The sequence below is a fragment of the Lycium ferocissimum genome, chromosome 5 (assembly GCF_029784015.1).
Source record: "Lycium ferocissimum isolate CSIRO_LF1 chromosome 5, AGI_CSIRO_Lferr_CH_V1, whole genome shotgun sequence".
Lineage (NCBI taxonomy): Eukaryota > Viridiplantae > Streptophyta > Magnoliopsida > Solanales > Solanaceae > Lycium > Lycium ferocissimum.
In genome coordinates, this window is record NC_081346.1 from 28663735 (window position 1) to 28690815 (window position 27081).

A 27081-nucleotide genomic window follows, 5' to 3' on the forward strand; every position below is an offset into this window, starting at 1 on the left:
AGTTGTTGTCACTATTTACCAAGAAAAGAAAACAATAGAAGAAACCACGTTTCTACCAATGTTTTAAAAGGCGAGGGCGTAAGGCGGGGCGTTTTACGTACGCACTCGGTGCGTAAGCCACAGGGAGCACGGGCGTGGCCCATGGGGTTTTAATTTTTTAGTATTTTATAAAATGATATAATTATAATAAATACTTTTAAATAGGTGAAATAGCGTAAAAAATTGAAGAAAACTATAAATAAGTGATATATATATATATATATTGTTCTAATTAGTTTTTTTTTGGGGGGTGGAGCATATATATATATATGTATGCTCCACCCTCACAAAAAAATAATTAGAACAATCTATTATATGCTACTTACAAGTATAAGTGACTGCTCGTTACTTTTTTGAGATAGTAGAAGATAAGATAAATAATTGGAAAAGAATATATATTAGGCATTCTAGCAATAAAAAAAGGTCTTGACTTTTAAATTTAATCTTGATTCCTTTTTAAAACATTTGAGTAATTACATGTTGACTTTTGAGAATTTGGGCATTATATTAAGGACTTATTTAACAAATTTCGTTTTAGTTTGAAGAAGTTTTCGAGCACGCCCCAACACGCCCCAACAAAAAAACTCGCACAACGCTCGGGGCGTACGCCAGATTCTTTGAGCGTCGCCTTTGGGGACTTTCACCCCAACCCGTCGCCAGGGCATTTTTGGTACGCCCAGCCCCTAGAAATCAGGGACTCGCCCCGAAAACGCCTTTTAAAACACAAGTTTCTACAACTAATAATTAGGATTTGATATGTTGGTTTACCAAAGAAGCAGAAAGTCAAAAGCCCTCTGCTTTTAGACACTTGTCGCTCGCTCCTTCTTCCTCTACTTGATTACCAATTAAACATGCAGCATAATTTTTTCCCATCATTGCCTAAATAATCAATTGCATGGACCACTGACACAGTAAGGTAAAATAATCCTTTAAACTTTCAAAATAGTGACATGGCTGAAATTGAATTGAAGATTTAGTTAAGCACAATTCAAGAAATCTAGAGAGAAGATTTGTGAAATGAAAGCATTTCATTTTCTGATAAATGAATGAAAAAGTGAGAGTTACAATTCACTAACTACTCTTATATACACGTGTGGTATTCCACCAAAGTATCTATTTTAATGATAGCTAATTATGTATTGAGTGGAAAACGTAGCTGAGGCCAGTTTGTGCAATCGGATGCTCAGGAGTTCCGTGGGATCCATATAGCTGACTTCCACTCCTATCAAATCTTGTCACGTCTACCAACCTCGATCAGAGCGCCGCATGATACATGAACGTTGGGGTCACAAAGAGGTCACATCGCCCTTACTTTAGGGGTTGAAAAGTCCAACTTTGGCTTATATAAGGATAGCTTAGGATAGAAAGAAGAGCTTGTTGCTCGCATTTTATAAATCCTATCTCTCTTTTCTCTCTAAGGCAATATAGACGAGAACATCCATTATTAATTTGTTTTTCTTGTATCATTTTCTTGTTTGTTATCTCGCATTGTGCTACACCCGTGCTCACTGCTACTCCAAACCGGGCTCATAATAGAGTTTCCAGGATTGGATACGACTCATTTGTCTTCAAAACCTATAAAAACAAATCTCTAACTAATTTTCTGATCTAGTTAGTTTTCACCGGAAAATCATTTGGCGCCGTCTGTCGGGATAGACAGCTGTGGTGTTGTCCTGATTTGTAGCAGAAACTCTTAAACTCGCACCTATTTGGAGTTGTTTGTTAGAAAACACATGATCATGTCTAGATCGGCTAGCAGCACGTCAAAGAGTAGTGTTCCAATCAAAGCAAGAGACCTGCAGGGCTCACGATCGGTGGATCGACAAAACTCTAACAGGGAAAATAACCCAGAGTCCGACAGACGAGAAGAGAGAGAGAGGAGATAGCACCGCCCCCGGTGAAGGCTCATGACAGAACCCCTGTTGGGGAGAACTATCCTAATCATTCGGCAAAAAGTAAGGGAATGCTTCCCAGAGGGCGTTATTCTAGGAAAAGGAAAAGGCGCCTTCACTTTAGGGTTGAGGGGATGTACAAAGCTAAAGACCCCCATCGAAAATAACTTTGGCAGCGATCCTAGCATCAAACAGCGCGATGATGGAGCATATGGAAAAGCTCATAAACTCTCTGACCGGGGTAACACCGACTAGTCGCCCTTCAAATAACTCAGAGGTTATCGAAGCACCGGGGGCTTCTGGAGTGAATGCAGAGCAGATGGGGCTGGAACCAGTCGAACCAAATGCAGATTTAGCAAGGCTTACCAAGCTAGATAAGGAGCTCCATGACCGGATGAGTCGGATACTGGGGGCTCCCCCTGTCTTGAAGGGAGCAGTAGCAAGGAAATATGGAAAGATCCCGTACAAACTAAGCACAGCTCCCGCGCCTATCTCAAAAAAGTTCAAAATGCCAGACATACCTAAATGTGATGGGACTCTGGATCCAGAAGAACACATAGCAACCTTTGAGGCAACCGTCACTGGGCACGACCTTAAGCTACACGATGTTGAATCAGTCATGCTGAAAAAATTCCACCAAACGCTCATTAAAGGAGCCCTTTCTTGGTATACTCTTTTACCTGAAAATTTTATTGATTCTTTTCTTTTGCACTTGCAAATACGTTTGTAAAAACACATGTCGGAGCCCGATGGTTGAGACACTCAAAGAGGACATCTTTGCCATAAAGCAGAGAAAAGATGAGTCATTTCGCAGCTATGTGGAGAGATTCCAACGAGAAAGCATAATCTTTGCCTACTATCCCTAAAGTCTGGGTTCTTTGCGGCATTCACGAATGGTTTGAATGCCAACAGCTCGGATGCGTTAAGAAAACTGAAGGAAAGCCTGCGGGAGTTCCTAGCTAACTCCTGGAATGAGGTGAACAACAGGTACATGGACAAAATGAGGATAGAGGACGACCTCAAAACTGATGCCCGGATTGAAATAAGGGGTAAACCACAGGAAAGACCTGGAAATGCTCTCTCGGTCAGACAAAAGAACCTGAGAGATTAGTATAAGTCGTACACCGCTCGGCCCCCTCCAAGGGGTGAAGTGAGAGTCAACAGGCCACGATACGACCAAGGCCAACCCATAAAAGATAAGGAGATGCCACAAAGAAAGTCGTTAAAAAAGCCAGGCCCACCGAGCGTGGTGTCATATAATATTAAAGTAGAGATTGGGGAGTTGGTCATGGCAATGGAAAAAATGAAGGAGGCAAGATTTCCTGTAGCAACAAGATATAACCCTAATAGGCAGGATGCGGTGTTGTGATGCGAGTATCACGCTATTCCAGGGCATCTAAAGTAGCAGACACTTGTTACGAATGGGACATCTGAAAGAATTCTTTAACAATCGGTCCAAGTATGCCCGGGAGAAAGGAGACAGACTTCGTATGAGCAACAAGCGCCCCCGGGCACGATCAACATGATCTTTGATGGGAAGATAGTCGGAGCGGTATCCCAAGAACCGCAGAACAGGAAACCTTCCCCTTCCAAAAAAGGAGGGAGAAATCATCCAAATGACCTCATTACTTTCAATGATGCGTATAATAAAAACGTCGGGGGTCCACACGCTGATGCGCTGGTAATATTTCTTCAAATCTCTAACTTTAACATTAAGCTTGTGCTTGTTGATCTAGGTAGCGTTATGAATGTAGCGCAACTTCGAGTTTTCAAGGAAATGCAGATGGTCGAGCAGGTGATCCCGGTGGTCAAAATCCCGGCGGGATTCAATCTGTCTAGCGAGACCACTCGAGGGAAAATCGAGTTGGTCACTCATGTGGAAGGATTCTCCTCGAAGGTCTTGTTTGACGTCCTCGAGGCAGATATGCCCTTCAATTTGGTAACAGAGAGGCATTAGCTGCATGCCATGAGGGCAATCCCATCTACTTTCCATCGGGTCATGAAGTTTCTAACCCCATGGGGGATCATTGAAGTTTCTAATATATTGTAGTATATTTATGGATAATATATGTATAGTATTGATATATTGTAGTAATTTCAGTAGCATATCTATAGTATACTTGATATCTCAATAGGATTTTAGTAATGAGAATTTAGGACCCCTTTTCAATTCTTAGAAGATTTTTCGGAAAAAGCCCCCCTTCAAATGGCAACACACTCTTCTATTTATAGCACAAAAAAATGATGCTAGGGATAGAAATGGAAATATTTAGGTCCCTTAACCGAATTTTCCCCCAATTCCAAAAATCCTATCCTAAACAAATTCAAATTTTGTGAAGGACAAAGTGAATTTTCAGCACATTTGTACCAATTGTACTTCATCCAACCAAATTTTCACACAAATCACAATAATACAACTAAGAATCTAACTAATTGTACCCAAAAAATACAAATAAAATCAGAAAAAACTAGGATAGTACGCCTCGTCATCAATAAAACAAAATTACCACATTCTAACGGCACAATAGTACAAAACAAGATAAAATCCCCTAAAATCGTACCCAACCATGAATCCTTCTAGGAAATTTCCCCTTAAGTTCCTTCATTGAGTGTTTATGGTGCTCAAGATGGCTAGGTGCTCAAGGCCCTACCCATGGCAACCATAAGCACGAAGAAACTTAGAGTAACATCCTAAAATAATTCAAATTCGAGACCATAAATTGAAAATTATATGAAATTAAACCTGGAAATCGTGAGAAATCACGATAGGGCACAAAAGCCCCATCAAATCTGGTCAAAATGGCCATAAATCGCCATGGGCGGAACCCTATAAAAGTCGATTGAATCGCCTAAGAGATGAAAGAGGGGCGCAGGTGGTGGGAATGAGGAAAAGAGGGGGTGGAATGTTTATTAAAAATAAACTTCCACCCCTTTTTTCAAAAGAACCCCCCACCCCCTACCCCCCACCCCCAACCCCTAAAGTTTTAAGAGCATTTAAGTTAACCGCCCTCTTTATTTAATAGACTATATATATTATATATATATATATATATAGCTAAATATATTAATTATTTAGACTAAATAAAAATTAAAACTTGTAAAGTTAAAAATACAAGCTTTAAAACGAGCCCAATATTGACGTAGTTTCGAACAATAACAAAAGATGCGAAAATGCAGTCAAAATGAGCCGTAATTCATACGTCGTCTTAATTAACATTTTTTTCTAGTTAGATGGGCGGGATACGTATTTTATTTTTTGGATTATATTAATGAAAGTAACTAACTCATAATTTTCTTACAATTGTCAATTTTTACAGAATAATAACTAAATGTCAATTTTTTTTTTCAATTTTCTCGGGATTTTGAAATTTTAATTTTTGAGGGTGCATCCTTGCTCCGTTTTTGATTCGGAAAGTTTGAAAATTAAAATACGCGTCTTATGAGGTGAAAATTAGGTGTCAAACAAGTCCTTCCTGAAGCGTGTCTCTAACAAAGTGGCAACCCACCTCTATATGTTTAGTTCTTTCATGGAAGACTGAGTTCTTTGCAATGTGAATTGCAGCCTGGCTGCTACAGAAAACTTTTACAGGCAATGTGCAGGCTACTGTGAGTTCATGAAGTAGTCTTTCAAGCCAAACCAATTCACCAACTACTTTTCTCACAGCTCTATATTCTGCCTCTGCTGAAGATAAAGATACAACAGTTTGCTTCTTGGATTCCCAGCTAATGGGACTGTCTCCCATGAGTACTAGATATCCACTTACAGATTTCCTTGAATCAGGACAAGCTGCCCAATATAAATCATAGTAGGCAGTCACAGTATAATCAGGTTTGTTAGAGATGAAAATTCCCAAGGTAGGATCATTTTTTAGATATCTAAGTACATGGAAGGCAGCCTTAAGGTGTAGTTCTCGGGGTGATTGCATGAACTAACTGAGATGCTGCACACTATATGTAATATCCATTCTAGTGTTAGTGAGAAAATTAAGGTTTCCCACTAATTTCCTGTAGTATGTTGGATCAGTGAGTAGTTTGCCATTTGTTGCTTTGAGCCTCTCAGCAGTATCAAGTGGTGAAGTAGTAATTCTGTAGTTCATAGAGTTAAATTCTTTCAAGAGAGCAGCAGTAAATTTCCTTTGAGAGATGAGGGCACCATCTTCTCTATATAGATTTTCCAACCCCAGAAAATAGTGTTTACCAAGTTCCTTAATCTTGAATTGATCATGCAGAAATGCTTTCAAAGAGTTGATTTCATGCAAATCTGTCCCAGTAAGGATTATATCATCAACATAGATGGCAACAAACACAATGGACTGTTCTCTCTTTCTAAAGAAAAGAGAATAGTCACTTACTGAATATGAATATCCTTTGGAACATAGGCCACTTGCTAATTTGTCAAACTATTGTCTACTATTCTGTTTTAAACCATACAGAGACTTCTTGAGCTTGCAGACTAGGCCACTGGTTTCCACCATGAGTCCTTGTGGCAATGTCATGTAGACTTCCTCATGTAAATCACCATGAGGAATGCATTATTAACATTCAGTTGGTATAGACCCCATCTTCTTTTGACAGCCAAGCGTATCAAGGTCCTGACAGTGGTCATTTTTACTATAGGTGAAAATATCTTTGTATAGTCAATGCCAGCTTGTTGAGTGTACCCTTTTACTACAAGCCTGGCTTTGAATCTTTCTACACTTCCATCAGCTTTATGTTTGATTTTGTATACTCATTTGCAACTAATTACCTTCTTTCCTGCAGGTAAAGACACCAAATCCCAAGTGTTATTAGCATATAAAGCTTCAAACTCTTGTGTCATGGCCATTTGCCAGGCATGGTTCAAGGCAGCTTCTTCATATGAGCATGGTTCACATTCATGAGAAATGATCTTCACCAACTGCTGACTATCAGGACAAAGGGTAGTGAAAGAGACATGTTAGTGGTTAGATAGGAGGGAAGTGAGGGAATGAGGTAAAGGATTAGTATCTGCATTTGGTGTAGGTGACTGTAAATTTGGTGACCTGTAATCATACTCTTTTAAGTAACTAGGGGTGTGATGTGATCTGGAAGTTCTTCTAAGTATAGAAGGTGCAATGTTTGGATTAGGTGGCATATTTGGTGGTTGGTTATTTGAAGAAGAAGCAGGAGCAGGAGAGTTGTCATTTATGTTACTATCAAATATACTTGGTGTGCTGTCATTTGGACTAGTTTCACCAGTGAAAGCATCATTTGTGTGAGTAGTGGTTACAAAGTCATTAGTTACGGTATTTGTGGCATTTCTATTCAGCAAAGAATCATCATCAAAAGTATATTTTACCGCCTAGTTTATCAGAGTTTTTATCAAGTAATTTTAAAATGAAGTTGAAACTTGAACCAGTGGGAGCAACAACAAAAGGAAAAATATAATAAAACATCTCTAGAAACATGAACTCTCTTAGTGGCAAGGTCCAGGACCATGTAACCTTTTGTATTGAAAGAATGTCCAACAAAAACATGGGGTGTTGCTCTTAGTTCAAACTTGTCCTTGTAGGTTCTCAAAGTAGTTGGGAAGCAAAGACATCCAAATGCTCTAAGGTGAAAATATATGGGTTTCCTTTTGTACAAAATCTCATAAGGTGATTTGTTAAGCAGAATTTTGCTGGGTAATCTATTTATAATGTAAGTAGCTGTTAGGACACACTCCCCCCAATATCTCATGGGTAATTTTGACTAAAAAAAGGAGTGCCCTTGTTGTTTCTAATAATTACTTGTGCTTTCTTTCCACTACACCATTTTGCTGTGGTTTGTAAGGACAAGATTTTGGTGTATAATGCCCTTTTCTTGAAAAAATTTGGTAGCTTCAGCACTAGTGAATTCCAAACCATTATCAGATCTAATTGTTTTGAGTTTTGTTTGCTACTGGTTTTCTATTAAGGATATGCAAGCTTTGATAGTTTGTGGGGCATTGCTTTTGCATCTGAGTAACTGAGTCCATGTTGATCTACTATGATCATCAACCATGGTAAAAAAATAGTTGTAATCATCATGAGTGGGTATGTGATAGGGTCCCATACATCAATGTGCAAAATCTCAGAAACTGTGGTGGTAGAAGTTGTTCTTTCTGGGAAAGTCAGTCTAGTCTACCTTGCCATGGGGCAAATGGTACAAGTAAAAGGCTATTTTGGGAAGAAGGTGACAGGTATGGAAGATATATCTCTCATTTTTACAAAAGGCACATGTCTTAGTCTCTTATGCCATAACTGTTCAACATTGTTTCTATGAGATGCAGAAAATAAAGAAGAATCAAGAATGGAACTAGTAGAATCAACACTAGATCAGACCCCTTTATTATTTGCATGAGAGTATTTTACAAGAGGAATAGATGATGATGAAGTCTGACTTTCACAATCAACAGACATAGAACATGAAAATGATGATGAAGTTTGACTATTACAACCAATAGGAACAGGACATGAAAAAGAATTGAAACTGTTACCAACAGAGTGTGAACAACAATTGTGACACTTTGAGCAAAAGAAGTACAACCCGTTCCTTGCTCTACCAACTTCCAGAGGGCTCTTCAAAGAAGGGCCTTGCAGTAAACATGAAAAGCTATTAAAACTAACAATGCCTTTAAGCTATAAGGCCAAACAATGAATAGATATCAAGTTAACTTTGAAACTAGGTACAAATAAAAATCTGTATAGAGTCAATGCTGGATTAGTAATGCATCACCAATTTCAGTTACTTTGACCTTATAACCATTTGGTAAGGTGACTAGGAAAGGGTATGGTAGGGTTGTAATATTCGTAAGTGTGATTTTGTGGTAGGTCATGTGATGTAATGCTCCTGAGTATATGATTCAAGAATCAACAGTTAGTTTAGCACATTTACATGATAGATCACCAATTTCAGTTATAGAAGAATAACAAGCCAATATACCCGCAAGGTTTACAACTCTACTGAGAATGTTGCTTGAATTATCAGTACCACCATTTCCAGCCTGCAGAGTTCCTAGCAGTATCAACAATTGTTCATATTGTCCCTTGGACAGGTTCAGTGGTCTTTCTCTTTTAATCTCAAGACTGTCTTCATAAGTCCCTTATCAGCTTCACTTGCATACACATTTGCCACAGATCCGGTGGTTATCTTTTTAGTGAACTTGAAGTTTGAGGGATAACCATGTATTTTGTAGCACCTGTCTCTAGTGTGACCAGGTCTCTTGCAATTATTAGCTTCACTTGCATACTTGTTTTGTGAGTAGGAGTTGTTGTTTTGCGAGTAGGAGTTGCTGTTTTGCGAATATGTGTTCCTATTGTTTCCAGGAGGAGGAGGACCCCTGTATATGTTGCCAGTGCTGCTGGAAGCACCCTTATATGAGTTATGATTTGTTCTAAAACCTGTGTTGTGAGAACCAGATGCACTCAGAGATGTGGATTCCAAAATAGTGTGATTGTTAGGTCTGACCTCTCTCTGCTTTCTTTCTGAGATAGTATTGAAAAGGATTGTGCCATACTTGGCAATGAGTTCATCATCAGAATATTTCCCTTTATATCAGTGTAAACCTTGTTTAGTCCCATCAAAAAATGAATAAGTCGCCCATCCTGCTCAGCTCCGTGTATCTTAATCTTTCCACCACAAGTGCACAAACAAGTACACTTTGAATTCGTATCTAGTGTACTCATTTCTTCCCATAATTTCTTCATTTTTGTATAATAACCAGTAACATCAAGGCTACCTTGAACCAGATCATTTATTTCTCTTTGAGGTTGATACACCTTAGCTATATTTGTTTGATCATATCTGTTCTCTAATTCTTCTCAGAGTTCTTTAGCATTGTTAACATATTGTAAGCTATCTCTCAAATCTAGTGACAAGGAGTTTAAAATCCATAACGTCACCATATCATCATACTTTTCCCATTGTCCAAATGTAGAATCTTCTAGATCAGGTTTCTGAACCTTTCCATTTATAAAATCAATTTTACTTTTCAACGATAATGCCCTAAGTACGGCTCTTCTCCATGATCTATACCCCGTGCCATCGAAAACTACTAGAAGCAGTGTGGAACCTGTACTTTCCGATGGATGCATATAAAAAGCACTAGTAGTGTCTACACTCGTTGTAGAGGTAGACGATTCTATGTTTGTTTGAGTCTCACTCATGATTATGAAGTTTATCTCAAACAATTTAGGATATGAAAACTTCGATTAAGGAATCAAAATTAAGAAATATTTGCAGAAATGCAATAATCGAAATCAAATACGTCAATTGAACAACAAGTAACTCTATCAATGTGAAACAATCGAATTCCAGATCTGTACAATTCGAACAAGTAACCCTAACTTTGCGAAATTGAAAACAGTTGAAAAATTAGATGTGAAAAATATACGAACAAAGCTTTGATACCATGACAAAACCTAGAGATTAACGGTAGTGAAGAGTCAAAACTCCATTGAAGAACCTTCAACAACCATGGATGAAGATTTAGTTAAGCACAGTTCATAAAATCTAGATATAAGATTTGTGAAATGAGAGCATTTCATTTTCTGATGAATGAATGAAAAAGTGAGAGTTACAATCCACTAACTACTCCTATATACACGTGTGGGCTTCCACCAAAATATCTAATTTAATGACAGCTAATCAAGTTCTAACTAACTAACTCTCTACTTATTACGTCATTGTCACTGTCACTAAACTAATATTCAGCTAATACAAATAATCTCGACAAGAATTGAACAATTCTTTTATGGCTTAACACATAAAAACCTCTCTATAAATTTGGCTCAGTTTGTAAACTATGAATGATGCATTCCGATTAACAAGACTTACTAGCTAGAACTCAATTTAGTTATACTTATGACGTTAAGATTTTAAACATGCAAAAATTTATTGTAGAATAAATATCTTTTTTTCTGTTTAAGTTGCAAGTTATTTGAAATCTACTTTTTTGGTCAAATTAGTAATAAGCTTGGCCGGAAGTCATTTTTATTGGACAGATTTGACGTTCTAAACAAAAAAAAAAAAAAAAAAAGGAAAAAAAAAGAGAGATAAAGAAAAATATGAATAAAAAATTACACAATTAAATAAATAATTATTATATATGATCATGTGTTAATTAGTTTTGAGACAGATAGTCGCGCAAATTTATTTTCATTTTTTCTTACTTCAACACTCAAGCAAAAAAACTAAAACCCCTCTCACTATCTTAGGGCGGGTAATAGACATAAAAAATTCGGAGGATAATAAAATTTTCGCATAATTTTGGCGCGTCCAAGTTGCAAACTGAAAATTTAAGACCGTTTTCTTCGATAAATACTTACCCACATCTAGTGTTTACACCAAATCAATGTAACTTACCGTGTTTAAGTGATTATATGAAGTGAATATATACATTAATTAACTATGATTAAGTGATAGTTGTATATATTCATAACACATGTCATGCATACATTGATTTGATGTAAACACCCGATGTGAGTAAATTTTTATCATCACGTCTTTTTTGTTACCAACATGTGTTGTGGTGGGATGATTGGGTTCCACCCCTGCAGCAATTGTTGTTCAAGCGAATGAAAAAAAATTTTGGACCACCCCTTTAAACGTAATCCAAATTTAATCAGACTCAAATTACAAATACGGGTATCAGACACTAGGTGTGAAACAATTAAAAAATAAAATAAAAAAATCTAGGTGTGAAACAATAATAAAAAAAAAATCTTCTTTTATTATACCTTTTTACATAACTAAATTTGAATAAATTGTAAATAAAGTAAAAACTCCATATAAGAATTTTAAACGAATGGAAGCTACTGTTGCTTCAAACGTTATTAACTTCATCAGGCTTGGATCCCGCCCTGAAAAAAAATAACAAGAGTCCCAATCTCACAATAACAACTTCTTTTCAATTTCTTTCGATCTAAGAAACCGAAATTTCAACAAACAAACCCCATTTACATTTCCCCTTTCTTCTTCTCGAAGCCTGGAAAATGGAGAGGCTTCGAGCATGGATATTCCTTTTCCTTTTCCTGTCGGTTTCTTATTGTGGAAGGATGATCTTAGCCGTTAGATCTGAGAAGGAGATTAGGGCTAGGTTTTACGGTAATTTAGTTAATTCATCTGCTCCTGATACTAATGACGGCACTATTGCCAAAATGTTCGATCGTGTTTTAGAAAAAGAGTTTTCTGAAAATGATCAACCTGAAGGTAACATTTCGACATTTTACCTTTGTTTTTTAGAAAGTTGACTTAATTTATTTCGGTGCGAATATTGAAAATAGAATTAGGAGTTAATGGTGCATTTCGGGTCTGTTAATGAGCTCGTGGTAAATTCGCTTTCGGTTATTTGAGTTTGCTATAGCTTAAATGGCTTAAGAAGGTACATCTAAATATTTTCTTGAAGGTACCATCTTTTATTCCAGGTTATATGATGATATGTTATAAACCTTTTGATGAAGAAATTAATGCCTTATGATTGATAGACAACCTCTCTAAAACAGTGTAAAAATGGAACATAAAGTTGTGAGCTTTTGTAAATTAAATCTATTTACTGCCAAAAAAGAAGAAGAAGATAAGTTGAGTAGAGCAACCAATCGGATTTTTAACGTGCTCCAAGTTCTGGCATTTAACCAATATGGTTTGTCTGGAATTTCAGTCTGTGTGGTTTGCATGATGAAAGATCGGATTAATCATGTGCTTTTCTCACCTGATTAGGTTCGGATGGAAACAGCTTTAACAGTACGGTTGCTGATGAGAAGGTAAGCTAAGTGATTCATAGTAGTCACCAACTTACTTCTTTATCATGTTAGTTGTTAGGTCTGATATTAAGATCAGCAGAAGATTATTTGCCGAAGCTTCGGCAGCACAAGAACTGCTTATTTTAGATGGTAAAGCAATATGTATATTTTCTTTGATCAGAGTATGCTTAACCTTAGCTGACTTTGTCTTATTGTTGTCTCAAAGTTGAAGACATGCATATCTATTCTAACTTCAATGTCTCCTATGTTTTAAAGTTTGGCTCCTAATCAGAGTGCCAACAGGCCCAAAGTTGTGACTTGCCTTTGTCAGAGTCTGACACTTCTGCAATTTACTTTTGGTTCCAGCTGATATAAAATTCTTTGCTCGTTTATGAAAAGTTTACGTTTCTTTCCAATAGGGAGTCTTGGAGACGGTAGCCAAAATTACCCGTGAGAAGATCAAGAAGAATGAGACACAACAGACAAAGTAAGCAACAAGTTTTAACTGAATAGATCACATGCCTCTCCTGGCTTTGCATGAAATTTGCTGAAGTTATTCATTTATTTGGCCTTTCACAGTGATACTAGATCATTCAAATTACAAGACGTTTTCTCCCTTGAAAATGAAGGTTCTGATGATGTTACTACATTGATTGACAAAAAGGTAAAAAAATCTATGCTGAACTATTTTAGAAAACATTGTTCGATATGTGTGGTTTTTGCCTAACTAGCTGTTTGTATACTCTTTTGCTTGATAACAGGACAATGTGTTTGTCATGTCAAATAAGAAATCAAAATATCCAGTGCTTCAAGTTGATGTGAGGTTGATGTTAATCCTTTTTTATCCTGGCAATACCATTGATGAAACATACATATTTAGGAATTTTCATCTTTCATATAGTTTCTACAGCTAGTGACATGTAGTTTGTGCTAAAATGTGTGCCTGCAGACTTATCTCTGACTTGGTGGTGGTTATAGTCTCCGCTGCCATCGGTGGAATCATCTTTTCTTGTTTAGGACAACCGGTTTGTCCTTTGAGAAGCTTGTGAAATCTTTCTTGGTTGATTATGATCTTTTGTGCTTAAATCTAAATATCAATTATACCCAAGTACTAAACGTGTCTAATTATGATTTCCTGGGGTAGGTTATCGTCGGTTATCTTCTTGCTGGCTCATTAATTGGACCAGGGGGTTTGAAATTCATCAGTGAAATGGTGCAGGTATGTAATCCTACAAGCTAAAGCGTTGCTTATGAGGATCAGTCATCTCTGCTTGTTTGTTGTTAATAACTGTATATTAAGCGACAATGTAATCTTGTCCATATGGACACTGAGAATGTTAATGGAGAAACAGTCTTGAGCATAAGAGAGATGCTTTCTATTTGTCTGTGCTTTTGGTTTGGGATGCTTAGTGGTTTGTTGTTCAAGCTAGTTCTCATTTCTTGTCATCTGTGGTACTATTGTTGGCTGCTAGCTTTTTTTTTTCTTTTAATTTTTTTTGTTTTGTTGGCTGCGAGTTAGTATGCAATCCTGGCGGTTTGAGTGCTTAACACTTCAATTTATAAACAAATGCTCTATCTAGAACTGGCTCATGCATGGTTGGTCACTGTATATTCCTGAGTAATGTTTAGTCGTCTACTCCTGCATCCCATGGTTGGCGTCATTTAAATATACAGCAGCGATTTCTATATCAATTTTGGTATACTAGACTTCTCTTTTCAGGTTTTAATATTGAGTTTAAGTTTTGTGCATTGTCAGTGTACCAAAATTTTTACACCATCAGGTAAAATCACCTGCTATTGCGGATTACCCATTCTTCCTAATAATTTCGTTTCTTTTCCTAAAATTAAGCACTACAGTTACTTTCTCTCTCCTCCAAATCCTCCTTCTATGTTTTATTTTCTTTAACTTTCTTTCCAATCTGTATGCCTTTGATCTCTTTTATACAAGCCAAATTTTTATATGATATCTATAGTTACAGATGCTTCTCAGAGAAAAAAATTGAAATTTGTTATATATAGCCGTCACAAAAAAAACATGAGTATTCTTAAAGCAACAGAAACTCCTCAAGATCAGCTATGGCTGAAACGTTGAAGAATTGTTCACAATGTCTAATGTATTGAAGGATTACTTCATTGATAGTAATTTTGATTAACGCTATTAAGGGACACAGATTTGATTTACACCGGAAAAGGAAATAACAAATTTCATTAGATTACAATTAGGACTCTAATTAATTATTTTTAATATCTTTTCCTAAATCTTAGTTATAAAAGTAACCGTGATTGTCCTTTAATTTACCTGATGGTGTAAAGAATTTTGTACACTGACGGTGCTCAAAACTTATAACTCTTTTATATCTTAGACGTGCATATTCGTTTTGTCTCCAACTGCTGTTCCAAGCAAGCTTGTATGGTTGCTGTTTCCGGAACCGTTGGTGTTTCTTGTGATGGTATTAGTTTCCCTGTTCTAAGATCTTGACTGCATCATGATTTTGTTTTCTATTAAGCAAACATTTCAGGTCATCATATTCCAAACTTGCAGACACCCAGACCCTCCAAATGAGAAAAAAGAGACAAAAGAACTCGATTCAAATGAGAAGACATGGATATGTTCAAAATCATGTTTGGTTTTGTCATTTTGGGTGGAAGAGTTTTCTGATAGAGCGATTGACGTTATATATAGAATTTTTGAGACACTAAGAATCACATATATTATCCAAACATTTACAAGTAGGTTGTCTAGTAATGCAGATTAGAACCCAAGGGTGTCCCCCTAGCGGTCAATGAAGTGGGTTGAGAACCACGTGGTCTCAGCTTCAAATCCTAGCGGAGGCAAAACACTAGTGGATTCTGTCGAAGCCTTGAGTGAGGACAAAGTTACACGGTACCTATGTTGGTGGGAGGTGGCAGGTATCCCCTGGAATTAGTCGAGGTGCACGCAAGTTGGCCAGGACACCATGGTTATTTAAAAAAAGTACTACATATTACACTGGTGCATATTTAGGTTTCTTAACTTCAGATTTGACTTGAAGTAGTTTTGCATACCTTAGTGAGTATCGAGCAATTCGTTAATCCATGATAAGCTTATGCAACAAGGTTACTGAACATGTTAAATCATGTTTGTACTGTCGATTATGAATAATTGCTCCTGATAAAAACGCAATTTTCCATGTGCTGCAAAAATAGGAGAACCTGAGGTGCAAAAAATGGAAGTATGTCGGATCTTCTTTTTGATTCTGGAATTCTTGGGAAGTATAAATAGGTGTGCAAATGGTTATCCAGAATGGATTCAATGCATGCTTTTGCAGCCGGTGCAAGTTATTGTTCTTTCTGTATGTGTTTCTTATGCATACAAGATTGAAAGTTTTTACCTGGTTATGTTGTATTGGACAAAACGTTGCCTGGTTGATCGGGTTGGTATGTGTCATTCATATCTCTGAGAGAAGAGCATCTGAGTTTGGTCTGAACTACATGTCTAAGTCTAGCTAAGCATGTTTCAAGCAACACGTTGCAGCGCTTTTGACTTTAATAGATTTTGCATGGAATCGTGAGACGTGTATTCTTCCCCTGTTATGTCCTTTTCCTTTTTGAATAACTAAACTTCAATTAACACAAGTCCGTGAAGTTACTAACATAATCTTGACTGAGAACTCATTTAATTGTATGGGCTATCCTGAGTCCTTCTCTTTCAATGTCAATTGTATTACAGGTTGAGACCGTTGCTCAGTTTGGTGTTGTCTTCCTTCTATTTGCTTTAGGTCTGGAGTTTTCCTTGACAAAGGTGCTTTGTATCATTCTATGTGATGCTTTTTCCATGCAACTGTTATAACTAATTCTTGAGAAAATATCTCAGTATTTCAGCATATATCTTTCCTTACTTGGGGCAGCCTCCTAAATATTATTGTGCAGCTAAAAGTTGTCGGTCCTGTTGCTGTTCTTGGAGGGCTGCTTCAAATTGTTATCCTTATGTTTCTGTGTGGCACAACTGCAATGGTATGGCTGTGGAATTGAATTTTTCTTCTCCAATAATCGATGCTTAGTTATGGCTTATGCGTTCTGTAATGTGCTGCAGTTATGTGGTGCAAACTTGTCAGAGGGAGTGTTTGTTGGTTGCTTCCTGTCAATGTCATCAACGGCAGTGGTATCATATAAAACCATGATTCTTATCATTCTTTCCTTGTCCTAAGGAAGTCTTACTAGTGATGTATTTTGACCATCTTAAATAAACAGGTGGTGAAATTTCTGGTTGAGAAAAGCAGCAACAATGCTCTTCATGGTCAAGTGACGATTGGAACACTGATTTTTCAGGTAAAACCTGTGTCCCTATTACCATATTTTAATGGCCATTTCCTTTATTAATTTACATATTACTAGAAGGTTGGCTCCTTTTCTTTTTCATTTATCCCCAGGACTGCGCTGTTGGTTTATTATTCGCTTTGCTTCCTGTTCTTGGAGGTAACAGTGGGCTTTTGCATGGAATTATCTCTATGGGAAAAGTGTAAGCTTATGGGCATGCTTCTTTCTGCGTTGTTTTTTGTTTGACTTAGCAGCAATTTGAGGCTTAGGACAGGACTAAATATACTGTTTGCTCTGTCTAGGCTGGTGATCTTATCCATGTACCTCAGTGTTGCATCAATTTTAACTTGGTCATTCGTTCCCCGTTTTCTGAAGTTAATGATTCGGTTATCTTCTCAAGTGAGTACTTCTCATGATCATATTTTTCATTTATTCTTTGCTCCACAGGAAATTATCCTTCTCTCCATCCAATAATAGGTAGTCCCTTTAACTTGCGTGGAGAGCAATGGAGAAGCTTGAGTGGTTTATCACAACTGAGTTGATTAAATATTTTTTCTCAAAGTAGGTGGAAAACTTGACCAACTTTGATCAGTGATGATATTAAGAGAATAAATTTCAGATTGATTAGTCTTTTTTTGAGAGAAAGGTTTAAGTAATACTTGAAGTGTGAAAGCTACAATAGTCAGATGGAAAGATGCCACTTCGTGTCTAAAGTATATATCTTTTTTAGTTTCAATTACTGCAGAATGGTAAACTTTAGTCAAGAGACAATTTTTTGGGACTAACTGAAATAATGGCAGGTCAATTTTTTGTGGATAAAGGGAGTAGTTGTATATGTAAGGTAACTTGTCGCAGTCCTTGTGAAGGCAAAAGTAATTGTGTAATTCAAGGTTGTAAGATTTTCCATTACTTATAATGTTTGAAGTTGTAGAATGGGTCTGTTGGGTAGGAGAAAAAAGAATGTGTATCTAGTAAAAGTGCATTGATAAGCGAAAAGTTTCAGCAGAATAACTCACTTATGATCTCCATATGTGTTTATCATTACCAACTTGATCATCATCAGCCAATGAATAAGTACAGAAGGCCAGATTTACCTAGTATCAGGGCTGCTGATCTTATCAGGTCATATTATTCTTAAGCTACTGCTGCGCTTGTTTAACTGACAGCCCTTTTGATTAATTGGAATGGAGTCTAACAGAATGGAGTTTATTCTTTAGGTTGTATTTTCTTCATTAAACGTCATAGTGCACCATGACCGTTCTGATCTTGATTTACCAACTGATGTCAGAACCCATCTAATTTATCTGAATAAGGGGATGGTGATTTGTCCAATCTTTGACAACAAAAATAATGAGCTTTTGGTTGGAAGATAGGCGATTAACCTGAATCGTGATTCCCTTGGAATCAACCACTAAAATCGTCTGAATTGAATGAAATGTTGGAATCACGATTCATTTCTTAGGTCAATCTGCAATATCATACTGGTCCTATTTGTCCGAATCTCCATCGTTTGTCAGTTGATACCAAGATATGGTGCTGACAATAAACAATTTATATCAGCTCTGCTGCATGCATTTGTACACCTCCGAGCATCGTTCTTTATTCCGTCTTTCCTTTTCAAGTTGTTTACTTTCTGTATCCTTGTCATTTTCAGACCAATGAATTGTATCAGCTTGCGGTGGTGGCATTCTGCTTATTATCTGCTTGGGTTAGTTTGAACACTGTCCAAAAATTTCTTACTTGAATGGGATGGCTATTCTTCAGTTGCAAACTGCATGATATGTATTTTTTTCTGAAACATTTTTGTAAAAGCTCTCTGAGATAGTGACTGCATAGCAAGCAGTGACAGAGCATACTGAGGGTGTTTCCTTTGATTATTCAGTGCAGTGATAAGCTGGGCCTCAGTCTTGAGCTGGGATCATTTGTAGCCGGAGTTATGATATCCACAACTGACTTTGCACAACATACCTTGGACCAGGTACTGATTTTGATAGGATGTTTCTTCGCTCATGCTTTTATTAGGACGCAAATTGGAACGTAGACCATGATCAAGTCGACGAGGCATCCTAACCTCAAAGTTCATTTTTCTATTTCGACTCACCAATCTTATTTATGTAAATGTTGTTATAAGTTTTCTCATTATCTCTGGACATTCTGGCTTTTTACAACATCTTTGGACACAAGGATGTCTGATCTGGTCGTTTTCTTCTATTATATTTTTTCTACTGGTTTTGGAGCATTTCTAAGCTCTACAGCGTATATTTCCATTTCTCTTTTATCATTCTATCCTTCTTCCGTCTTATTTTCCGTTAATGCCTTGGGCAGGTAAAGCCCTTATTACTTGTTGAGAAATTTGCTATTCATTAGTAGCTATATTTCGATCATTGTCGGATATATGGAAAAAGCAAATATCAGAAGTAGCATTCTAGTTACCGTGCTTTCTGTACAACAATGACAGATTGTATACTTGCAAACATCAGACTACATTTACTTTATTATTAAGTGTGTCTTAATATTACTTGTAGGTGGAACCAATTCGTAATCTCTTTGCAGCTCTCTTTCTCGCTAGTATTGGAATGCTGATACATGTACAGTTCCTATGGACGCATGTGGATATCTTGCTTGCATCCGTTATCCTGGTTATAGTTTTTAAGACTACTGTAGCTGCCATGATTACTAAGGTTTTTGGATATAACATTAGGACGTCAGTTATTGTAAGTCACCCATCTAAACACTTGTTAGACAATAATTATATTGCCCTACTTTTTATGAGTTTGAATGACTTTAAAGGTTGGGCTTTTGCTTGCTCAAATTGGGGAATTTGCATTTGTGCTCTTGAGTCGTGCCTCAAACCTGCATATTGTTCAGGTATCTCATCCTACCTAATTTTTTTTTCTCCTGTTACATTTCTTGTAGTTTTTGACCTTCCCCTTCACAATACCGTTTTAGGAGGCAGAATTTTTTTGTGTTCAAAGCGCGACACTGATCTCCCGATGTCCTTCCACTTAATGTCTTTAAGTTTATGAAATAAAGGAATTGCATTTGCTTTTGCGGAGATAGGTTGTGAGTGCCAGTATTTCTGTTGTTTTAAAGTAGATAAGGTAACACAATTTGAATTTATATATTGTTTCAAGGTAGTTCCCAAGTGGTTCTCTAATTTCGTTTTCAATCACAACTCTGCATGACACTGTCTTTTACATGTATGAATAATGCAATTTAAATTCACCCTAGTTGAAATATAAGGTTTTTAATATTTCAGTCATTGTGTTTCGGAACAGTACATATATACAGCTATCTTGGGTTGGTAGTTTAGTTTCTTGATCAACCTGTTATTTTAAACAAAAGCGGCACTTATCCTTTGTTTTCCTTTGCAAAGTTTTCCTGGCTGTCTAGATGTTAGTGTAGCTGTTCCACATAATGGCACCATAAACAATTTTTCCGTTGAAGATTAGCTTTTAAGAAAGTTTAGAATAACTCCTACTTATTTTAATATGAAAAGAACGAAGGAACGAAAGAAAGAAAGAAAGAAAGAAAGAAGGCCCCTAAAGACACATTGCTTGTTTTGCCAAAACACTCTGTGATTTCTTCTCATATTGCCAAGCTTTGGTGGACGGAGTTACTCGTTACCTATGCTGGTGGGGGTAGCAGGTACCTCGTGGAACTAGGCGAGGTGCGTGAGCTGACCCGGACAACACGGTTATTTTAAAATAGAGAAACTCTGCTTGTTTTGCATTAAGAAACAAGTCTCCTGACTTTTTTTATCTGCAGCCTCCTTGATTATGTTTCTATTAACTGATTGCTCGTGTCGTATTCTCTACTTTCATGAAGTACATCATTTTTTTTTATTTTTTTTTCAAAATGTAACATATTATGTGTGTGTGTATATAAATATCAGCTGCACAAAACCTGTGCAGCAACCATAATTACAGTGTGCAACAACAAAGAAAACAGCCAACCAACCGAGTACATCATTTGTCTCAAATGCCACTTTATCGCTTCTTTTGAATTCAGCTAAGTTTCTGTTATATATACAGGGCAAGATGTACCTTCTTCTTCTTGGAACAACTGCTCTAAGTCTTGTGAGCTTCTAGATCTTCAAATTGCTTGAGAAAATACTTTCGATGCTATATGTTTCTTATTTGATGTTTATGAATGAGAATTTTGTGCAGGTCACAACTCCTGTCTTGTTCAAGTTGATACCTGCTATCATGCACCTGGGAGTTCTTATGCACTGGTTTCCTGTGGAAAATATCGCACCCGATGAGGTAGTGTTTCTTACTGGAATCAGGGACTAATTAATTTACTGAGTGGTAGCCAAAATGCTGTTTTATTTTCCAGGTTTATGCTAATTGTAGATGAGATGTTATTTTTTTATCAAGTTCACATGCCGAGACCTCAAATATAGATCAAATGTTACTCTCTACTAATCTGTTTTCCTCCTTTTATGTAATTGTACTTCAATGAAAATCTTCTGCTGGCACGTTGTTCCTTTCTTTTGACTGAGGAACATTATTAATGAGCTAGGATTTCTCTGCTATAATTTATCATTATCTTCTCTTCTTTTTTTGGCTATCCTATAAGAGATAGGCTAAAGTCGTCAATTTAGTTTTTCCCTATTTTTCTTTGCAGGAGAAAGTAGCAATGATTGAAACGCACAACAGAGTATTGTAACGTTTGCTGTGGTTATATCCAGTAGTATCAACACAATGGCTAGATGACAGAGAATTGTAAAGTACCCAGTTTTGGCGGGCAGTAAATTCGATGTGCATTACTCAGCCCGAACTCATCAAGGATGCAGAAGTTAGATAGTTAAATTTGTTATGTACATGAATGTTCTTCTGCAAATGGATCATTGGATGCTGTATATATTCCCACTTTTTTGTCTCACAGTACTGTGCCCTGACATAGGAACAGATTTGGTAAATGATGATAACTCTCTTATAAAAAAAAATTGTACCTAGACATTTAATAGTGAATGCCAAAGAATTATCTGCCATCCAGTTTTCTTTTCTTTGGACCTCGAAAAATTATATTGCTTCAATTTAGAAGCATTTTCCAAAGTTTGTTGCAAAATTTTGTACTCTTAAGTCTCGTACTCTTAAGAAATAGATGGATTACTATTTTCTCCAAGTAAACCTAATCAAAAAGAAAGAAAGAAAGAAAGAAAGAAAAGGAAGGAAGAGAGGAAAACAACGGAATAAAAAAATCAAATCTGGGTAATGATTCTAGTTCTAGAAAACAGATGTAACAACCTACTACAGGCCAGCTTTTAAGAGGTTAAAAACATTTCTCTTTTTAAGATTTAAGGTGTTTGGTCAAATTAAATAAGTGCTTTAAGTAGTACCAAACGTATTTTTTCTGTTATTGGAAGATTAGAATCAGAAAATTACATTTTTTCAAGATGTAAATTTATATTTAGCATGTTATTCCTCATTATTTGCACGATCTCTTAACTGCTCCTATAATAAATAGATCTCTTATTCTTTTTTTCCTATTTCTCTTTGAAATAACAACCTTAATCGCCAGAATCAAGCACTTTATTCACGGGTATCATTCTTTTTGTTCCTTTTGCAGTGTACCAGTTTATTATATGATCAGTTTCTATTTTTGTTTCAATTTCGTATTTGGCGTGCATGAAAAAACATGTGTTCTTGCGTATTTGTGTTTGCTGATTCGTTAGTATGAATGACATTTGTTAGAAGAACTATTGTTGCCATGTAGTCGATCGTACTCCTTCCCTGACAAAATAGTTGTCGTGTTTGGCTTCTCGAGAGTCAATTTGACTAATCTTTGAATTTAAATTAGATTTGATTAATAACATTTCCAAATTAAAATTTAGATATTCAAAAACTATTTTAAAAGTATTATATGTTGCAGTTTCTTTCATATCAATATGGTGAAAAAATACATCTAAGTGTTGCTTATTAAATGTATGTAGTTTGACTCTCGAAAAACGAAACATAACAAGTATTTTGGGTCGGGGTCTCAGGGAATATAAAACTTGTTCAGATAGTCACAATCTGCCTGCGATTAACGATTCCATAAAAAAAAAAAAAAAAAAAAAAAAAATAAACTAGGAGGAGTCTTACAAATTATAGTTTTGTTTTGCTGAATTACAAATTATAGTTGATAGAATATAGTACTATCTTGTTTATTGTAAGCACATATGTACTTTACACAAACTTCGTCTCCTTAGCAAAAGAACTTGCAACCTACCTTTTCTTTGAAAGTTAAAGGGTAAAAACTAAGCAGCAATCTTTCTTTTTTGTGGGTTAACATGTAGTATAATTAACAATCATCGTGGCATCGTTATTTAAGTATAATTTTCTTCTTTCTTGCTAATGTAACTGTCAACTTTTGTTTTATAAATTAAGTTTCATAGTTTGTTGCTTTACATGTTCATCAAATAAAGTCAATCAGAAGAACTTATTGATAGAATATGTAAATATTCATTAGAAGATTTTGTAGTCTACTATTTTAGGTTAGCATATTTTGTATATTGTGTAATCTCCTACTTTAGGTTAGAATATTATTCTCCTATTTTGTATATAAACCAATTCAAGTAATGATAGGAGACAAGGAAAATATTTCTTACATGGTATCAGAATAGGGTTTCTCTTCCTCCTTGCCTTTCCTTAAATCCTATTTTTGTTTTTCCTCCTAGGCGCCCCCGCTTCTTTTTTTTTTTTTTCCATAGCCGACGCACCAACCACCGGCTAAGCCCACGTTCCACCCGGCCCTCGCGGTCTCAATATCAAGAATCACATCTCTCGTACTCGAGATGGAAAACTCCCAAATATGGTACTTGGGCGAGCTTTTCAAAATTCATGCTCGTTCTCCAGGGTCCGCCATCGTCATCATTCCTCCACCTAAGGGTAAGGAGAAGTCGGCTCCCCAAAGCGACGAGAAAATTGATTTATGGACCACCATTGACGCCTTGTGTGCTTGATGGATTTATTCGACGATTTCGAATGATCGTTAAACACTATCCTCGAACCGGATGCTACTGCCATGGAGGCTTAGGACTGCTTACGTGATATCTTCCAAGATCATCAAACTTCTCGTGCGGTGACTGAACAAGAATTCACGACGACTCGTATGGAGGATTTTCCCAATGCCTCCGCTTTATTGTCAACGTCTCGAGCCTTGCCGATCAACCGAAAAACGTTGGGGCTCCGTGACGAATACCCGCCTTGTCCTTCTGGCGGTCTCGGGTCTCACCGATGCTTACAAAGGGGTTGGGACACAAATTCGCCATGCAAAGCCGCTCCCGCCATTCACCGAGGCTCGGTCTTCTTGTTTTGGAAGAACGTGAACTTGCGGCTATGGTGTCTCGCAGTGCAGCTCGGCTATGGTGGCCTCGGTCGACCGACGTGCCACTCCCCTCGATAACTCGAAGCTCGCGCAGTGGAAATCAAAAAATTCCGCCGGCGAAGTCTGGAAGCGGCCGTGGGGGGGCTCGGGCGCGGCTCGGGCGGCGGCAAAATCACCGGTGGCGCGGTAGTCCCCCCCCCGGCGGCGGCGGTCGGCGGCGGTGGACTACGGCCGGTGGCGGTCGACGCGGTTGGCCCGCGCGGTGGGTCCCCCGGCCCTAGCGGCGGCTCTCCCTGCCCCCGTGCCGGCCGACGCTCTTGGGCTCGTCCGCCGCCGATCCCGCCACGGCGGGGGTATTTTGGGCCTCCTCCCCGGCTCGGCTCTTGACTACGGTGGCGGTGGCTTCTCCCGGGTCGTATGTTCCAACGGACATTGGTCCCGCCAATGCACACCGCTGACTTTGAACCCGCCCGACCAAAATTGGTACATGGACACCGGAGCCCACTTCTCATATGACATCCTCGACGGTAATCTCTCGTCTTATTTAATTTGAACGAGTCAAAAATAATGGTATTGTTGTGGGGAAATGGTCATTCGATTCCAATTCGTGGTTGTGGTCACACACTAGTTTGCCTCCCCAAACCCCCCTTTATCATACGAAATGTCTTACATGCTCTAAACTCATTAAAAATTTAATCTCGTCCGGAAGTTTACTACCGATAATTCGTGGTCTGTTGATTTTGATCCATATGGGTTTTAAATGAAGGATTTTCGGACGGGGATGCACTAATGCGGTGTAATAGTCGGGGAGATCTTTATCGGTTACCACCATCAAATATCCAACCACCACTCCATCAAACTTTGCGGCGTTGTCTTCTCTTTTTGGCATGCTCGCTTGGGTCATCCGGAAATTCTATCTTAGATTGTCTTAGGGTTCGTAAAAGCATTGAATGTAATAAATCTAGTCTTTCTAGTATTTGTCGTTCTTGTGTTCTTGGTAAACACATTAGGTTGCCGTTTGATTCTTCTATTTCCGAAACTTTGATGCCATTTGATATTATTCATAGTGATTTGTGGACCTCTCCCGTGTTAAGTTCATTGGGTCATCGATATTATGTTCTGTTTATGGATGATTTTTCGAAATTTTTATGGACTTTTCCGTTGGCTAAGAAATCCGATGTTTATCCGAAATTCTTAGCTTTGAAAACCCACATTCACACTCAATTTGAACGTCATATTAAAAATGTCCAATGTGATAATGGGAGGGAATATGATAATGATCAATTCGGGAAATTTTGTGAGTCTAATGGGATGTCATTTTGTCTTTCTTGTCCACATACGTCTTCACAAAATGGGAAAGCCGAAAGAAAAATCCTTCTATCAATAATATCACTCGGACTCTTCTTGCACATGCTCTTCTCCTCCTTCGTTACGGCATCACGCCTTACAAATGGCAACATATCTTCTTAATATTTTACCAAGTACATTATTAGGTCATGTTTCTCCTCTTCAAGTGCTCTACCAACGAACGCCATCTTACTCTCATCTTCGGGTTTTTGGGTGTTTATGCTATCCCCTCTTTCCTTCTCCAACTATCCACAAATTGCAAGCCGGTCTACACCGTGTGTCTTTTGGGGTATCCTACGAATCATAGAGGGTATAAGTGTTATGATTTATCGTCCCATAAAATCATTATTTCTCGTCACGTGATTTTTGATGAGAATGTCTTTCCTTTTCCAAATTACATTCTCCCACTTCTATTACTTATGAGTTTTTTGGACGATGGCATTTCCCCATTGTGGTTGCATCACTTGGCTTCTCCTACCCCCCTCCCACCGTGACCCGGCCCCCCCGCCGGCCCCCTCGCCGGCACCCGGCCCGCTGCCCCCACCCCACCGGCGGCGGCAGGCTGCCTATCCCCTCCGCCAGCGGGTCCCTCCCACCGTCACCCCGGCCTTTCCCTTCTCCCAATCCGTCCCGAATGGTGACCCGAGTCGCACGGTATTTTTAAGCCAAACGCCTCTTTAACTTAAATACCATGGTTACGAAATCCCCTCTTCCTCGTAACCCTCTCGACCGCCCCGCGACCCGAATTGGAAAATGGCTATGAATGATGAATTTGATGCTCTTATTAAAAATAAGACGTGGGAGTTGGTGCCCCGTCCACCTAATGTGAATGTTATTCGTTCTATGTGGATTTTCACTCATAAAGAAAAATCTAATGGTGATTTTGAGAGGCATAAAGCCCATCTTGTAGGTGATGGAAAGACTCAACAGGTTGGCATTGATTGTGGTGAGACCTTCAGTCCGGTGGTCAAGCGCCACTGCGATCGTACGATTCTCGGTCTTTCCCTATCAAAGAGGTGGCCTATTCATCGGCTAGATGTCAAGAATGCTTTCTTACACGGTGAGCTCCGGGGAAATAGTGTATATGCGTCAACCTACGGGTTTCGAGATCCCGCTCATCCGGATTATGTATGTTTACTCCGTAAGTCCTTATATGGGCTTAGCGGGCCCGAGAGCATGGTACAAGCGTTTTGCAGATTATGTCTCTTCTCTTGGTTTTTCAAACAGCAGATTACGACAATTCTTTGTTCATCTACAAAAAGGGGTCCGAGATGGCATACATGCTACTTTATGTTGATGATATTATTCTTACTGCTTCCTCAGATTCTCTCCGATGCTCCATTATGGCTCTTCTTGCCTCGGAATTTGCTATGAAGGATCTGGGTCCTTTGAATTATTTCCTTGGCATTCATGTCACTCGACATAAGGATGGGCCGTTTTAACGCAACGCAAGTATGCCACGGAAATCATTAATA

The 27081-nt window shown here is 37.9% G+C and overlaps 1 protein-coding gene across 3 annotated transcripts; it reads left to right on the forward strand.

Annotated features, from left to right (window-relative positions):
• The first annotated feature begins 11727 nt into the window (after nt 1-11727).
• On the forward strand, nt 11728-21941 carry LOC132056647 (K(+) efflux antiporter 5). 3 transcript variants are annotated; one of them, XR_009414885.1, is made up of 20 exons: nt 11728-12119; nt 12627-12670; nt 13069-13136; nt 13229-13313; nt 13411-13472; nt 13599-13674; nt 13794-13868; nt 16359-16430; nt 16559-16642; nt 16722-16790; nt 16880-16957; nt 17059-17147; nt 17248-17344; nt 18600-18653; nt 18828-18923; nt 19471-19659; nt 19736-19813; nt 20957-21024; nt 21115-21210; nt 21575-21617. XR_009414885.1 is itself a non-coding variant. In XM_059448925.1 (20 exons), exons 1-20 carry the CDS (start codon nt 11903-11905, stop codon nt 21614-21616), a joined length of 1716 nt encoding a protein of 571 aa, XP_059304908.1. In that variant the 5' UTR covers nt 11730-11902; the 3' UTR covers nt 21617-21941. The 3 variants fall into 3 exon arrangements, 2 of the variants coding, with proteins under 2 accessions (XP_059304910.1, XP_059304908.1); XM_059448925.1 differs by having other exon boundaries at nt 11730-12119; nt 20980-21024; nt 21575-21941; XM_059448927.1 differs by lacking the exon at nt 18600-18653 and having other exon boundaries at nt 20980-21024; nt 21575-21941.
• The last annotated feature ends 5140 nt before the right edge of the window (nt 21942-27081 follow it).

Bases quoted from the DNA above. Each gene is read 5' to 3' on its own strand.
- LOC132056647 (XM_059448925.1), top strand. From the start codon at position 11,903: ATGGAGAGGCTTCGAGCATGGATATTCCTTTTCCTTTTCCTGTCGGTT. The intron at 12,120-12,626 runs GTAACATTTCGA...TCACCTGATTAG, and splicing joins TGAAAATGATCAACCTGAAG to GTTCGGATGGAAACAGCTTT. The intron at 12,671-13,068 runs GTAAGCTAAGTG...TCTTTCCAATAG, and splicing joins GTACGGTTGCTGATGAGAAG to GGAGTCTTGGAGACGGTAGC.